Below are 3,800 nucleotides of genomic sequence, written 5' to 3'. Positions count from 1 at the left end.
TGCACTACCACAGAACACACAACTCACAGTCCTACCTCAAAGCTGGGATCATAGGAATGCACTACCACAGAACACACAACTCACAGTCCTACCTCAAAGCTGGGATCATAGGAATGCACTACCACAGAACACACAACTCACAGTCCTACCTCAAAGCTGGGATCATAGGAATGCACTACCACAGAACACACAACTCACAGTCCTACCTCAAAGCTGGGATCATAGGAATGCACTGCCACAGAACACACAACTCACAGTCCTACCTCAAAGCTGGGATCATAGGAATGCACTACCACAGAACACACAACTCACAGTCCTACCTCAAAGCTGGGATCATAGGAATGCACTGCCACAGAACACACAGAACTTCCTTTTTTACACAGTAAATCACAGTAATTGAATCAAATGAAATCTTTACTCATAAATACTAAATATTAGTAAACATCTTTTCCCTTGAGTAATGCTTAAGCTAAATTCTATGAAATTCTCATGAGTTAGGGAAAGAAGGAGGAAACTTCAGACATACTTCCATCTGAGAAGGAACTAAGACTGTAAAAGAAAAATTTACCTAGGAAGGAATGTATGAAAGTCAGTGTCTAGACTAAAACAGAATAAAGCTCAACCTTTGAGGAATACTCCAAATTCAGTTATTCATGATGAGAGAACACTGGATTATATAATCTTGCTTCTTTTCCTGAAGAGTTATGTATAACTTTTTACTTCTTTGGTTTCTCAATTTTCTAAGAAGGAATTCTCAATCTAATTTGAATTATTTTCCTCCAAACTTTTTCCAGTTAGAGTTCAAGGCCAGCCTGGCTACATACTGACTCATAAAATAAATAAATAAGCTCCATTTTCTAAAATGTATTTTTTTTTTTTTGTTGTTTTTGTTTTTCGAGACAGGGTTTCTCTGTATAGCCCGGGCTGTCCTGGAACTCACTCTGTAGACCAGGCTGGCCTCGAACTCAGAAATCCGCCTGCCTCTGCCTCCCGAGTGCTGGGATTAAAGGCGTGCGCCACCACCGCCCGGCTCTAAAATGTATTTTAACTATACCAAAGTTCCCATTTCCTTGGTCTAAAACCAGTGAAAAAAAGAGGAAACAGATATCTAATATGCAATACATGTGCAAATAATCCATCAAAGCTTATTTATAGTATACAATTCAATGCCATTCAATTTCCAAAAACAGTTTGACAAAAAGTATGTGCCACTCATATTATCTAATTGCTGCTTTTTAAAAAATACTTAGCATTCTTTCATATGAGTAGTGTTAAATGTTTCCAAAAACAAATGCAATCACAAATTGACACTTTTCATATTACAATACACCATTTTATTAGTTAAATTTTAAGGTATTGAGCATAACTCTTAAAAAAACATGGCCCCATTAATTAGCACATATATTTCAAATAGCAAGTAAAGAGATTAAGGGTTGTAACATTAAAATATCGCTTTTAAAATGATCCTTGGTCTTTGATCAAGCTCTGATCAGACCACTGATATATTTTCCAGAGGTAGAATTGCTAAAGATTTTACTTTCTATGACACTTATACACAATAAGGTAAGATTTAAACAATAAGAAAAATGTATATGAAGGTATTACCTTGAAATGTAACAATTACAACATCCACTCAACCTCTTCCATGTCTACAACCTAGATTCAGTAAGAACTAGAAAAAAATAAATCTTATGAACCATCACTTTTAAATGCTAAAACTCAACACTTTTAACCTGTTTTAACTTAAAATTTTTTAAGTCATCAAATTTTTAAACCCTGTCAATACTTAAATTTCAAGTTTCTGCTCATAGGAGATCATTGTAGACAGGTGAACAATTTATCTAAGGCACCAACTGTCCTGCGTCGTGCTCAGTGTACCGCAGTTTTTCACTTAAATGGGAAAAAAAAAAAAAAGGAACACGTATTCGGCCAGCTAAGTAAAATCATCGCTCTCTTATTCCGAACAGCAGCCGTCCTCCCTGTTAGTCCTGTCCTCCTGCACGTGTCCCAGCCGAGATCCCCGGCTCCATCCAGGATGCCTCTCCGCCACTGCCTCGTTGATGGGCAATGCCACCGCCAACCCGGGCCGCCCCAGCACACTCCACCCTCAGCTCGGCTGCGGCGCCCTGATCTGCCGGGACTCCCGCAGGGCCGTCGCGGGCGGTGGGCGCGCAGGCTCCCCGTTACCGAGGGCTCGGACACACGCCGGCCGACCTCCCCGCCGGCCGCCCCACCCCCTGCCCCTCGCGTGGCCCTCCGCACTGCGCACCCGCAGTCCCACGCGGTCCGCCGGACAGCCAGCAGCCGGAGCGCGGCGGACCGGGCAAGGAACCGACCTGTGGAGACCGCCATCTTCTCCTGCTCCCAGACCCACCGCCGCACGCAGGACGTCACGCGTCACTTCCGGCAGCACGCTGCTCTCCGTCATAGAGAGACCGATAGTCCGATAGTGAGGACTGTTCCACTTTCGTGTTCCTGGCAAGATTTGTCCTGATGGTCTCTGGAACTCTTGATTCCACAGTTGTCACAATCAAAGCAAACACACACAGACGCACACACACACACGAGAGAGAGAGAGAGAGAGAGAGAGAGAGAGAGAGAGAGAGAGAGAGAGAGAGAGAGAGGAACTTGGGAGACTAAGACAGCAAAGAGCTTAAAAAGCCTTTGAAAGATCTGAGATCTCCAATATGGTTTCTTAGTGTGTTCGAGGGAAATTTTCCCTAGGACTCTTCTTATTAAATATTAAAATAATGTCTAGACGAACATTAACAGTTACATCACACCAAACCTGTTATTAAGAATCAAGGTAAAACATCGATATTCACAATCATGTTGAAAAAACTATTCAGAAGGATTGGACTGTGTTAATGCAGACTTGCAAGTTTACATTTAGACTGTAGTTTTGCTCTAATGACACCATAACCAAAAGTCCATCAGTAAAGAAAGCCAGGGCAGAAACTCAAGCAGGAGCTTGAAGCAGAAAGGGATGGAGAAACACCACCAACCACCTTGCTTCTGAGAAGGCTAGACTGATTCCATGACAGACTTCAAATTGCCAGTTACGGGATTAGGTCTAAGAACTGGGCAAGTCCAGGCAAGCCCAGGCAAGTCAATTACTAATAGACTAAACCCCAGGCTCCAGCCTTCGAGCCTGATAATAGATCTGGAATAAACTAGAGGTAGGTAAGATAAAGCTCATCTACCCCAGAATTCCAATGTGCTTTAAATTGAGCCTTCGAGTTCATTTAGGGATCCCTCTATCTTGGTAATGGGGAGACCCCAACATTCTGCAGAATAAAACACTCTGCATTTACATACTATTTGAGTCGCAGGTGTCATTCTTCAGGGAGAATTACACAGGTAGAAATATTTTCAACTTTTTTCCATTTATTTATTTATTTATTTATTCACATTTATATCCCGATCACAGCCCCCTCCTTCCAATTCCCCCCTCAAGCAGCCCCTTCCCCCATACCTCCTCCCCTTCTACTCTGAGAGGGGGAGGCCCCCCTGGGTACTAACCCACCCTGGCACATCAAGTCACTGCAGGACTAGGCACACTTCCACTGAGGCCAGACAATGCAGCCAGGTAGGGGGACAGGATTCACAGGCAGGCAACAAAGTCAGGGATAGCCCTTACTCCAATTGTTGTGGGACCCACAAGAAGACCAAGCTGCATATCTGTTCCTTTGTTCTGAGGGGGTGGGTGGGTAGGGAACTAGGTCCAGCCCTTGTATGCTATTTGGTGGATGGTTCAGTTTCTGACAGCCCTCTAGGGTCCAGGTTAGTTGGCTTGGCTG

General features: G+C 43.5%; 1 protein-coding gene across 3 annotated transcripts in view; it reads right to left on the bottom strand.

The window, feature by feature from the left end:
- Positions 1-2,376, bottom strand: part of Ube2v2 (ubiquitin conjugating enzyme E2 V2) — a 28,872-nt gene extending 26,496 nt beyond the window's left edge. The window contains exons 1-2 of one of the 3 annotated variants that reach the window (XM_028778262.1): positions 2,337-2,370; positions 1,606-1,672 (exon numbers count right to left, since the gene is read on the bottom strand). Coding sequence is in view for 1 of the 3 variants with exons in the window: in XM_028778261.1 (XP_028634094.1) it covers positions 2,337-2,352 (16 nt within the window). In the remaining 2 variants the exon portion in view is untranslated. Of the gene's footprint in view, positions 1-1,605; positions 1,673-2,269; positions 2,287-2,336 lie in introns of those variants that run through there. The other 2 variants (XM_028778261.1, XM_028778264.1) reach the window with 2 other exon arrangements.
- Between the last annotated feature and the right edge of the window lie 1,424 nt (positions 2,377-3,800).

The sequence above is a fragment of the Grammomys surdaster genome, unplaced genomic scaffold, assembly GCF_004785775.1.
Source record: "Grammomys surdaster isolate TR1022 unplaced genomic scaffold, NIH_TR_1.0 331, whole genome shotgun sequence".
Classification (NCBI taxonomy): domain Eukaryota; kingdom Metazoa; phylum Chordata; class Mammalia; order Rodentia; family Muridae; genus Grammomys; species Grammomys surdaster.
Note: the sequence above shows the minus strand (reverse complement) of the source record. Positions and strands in the feature narration are given on the sequence as shown.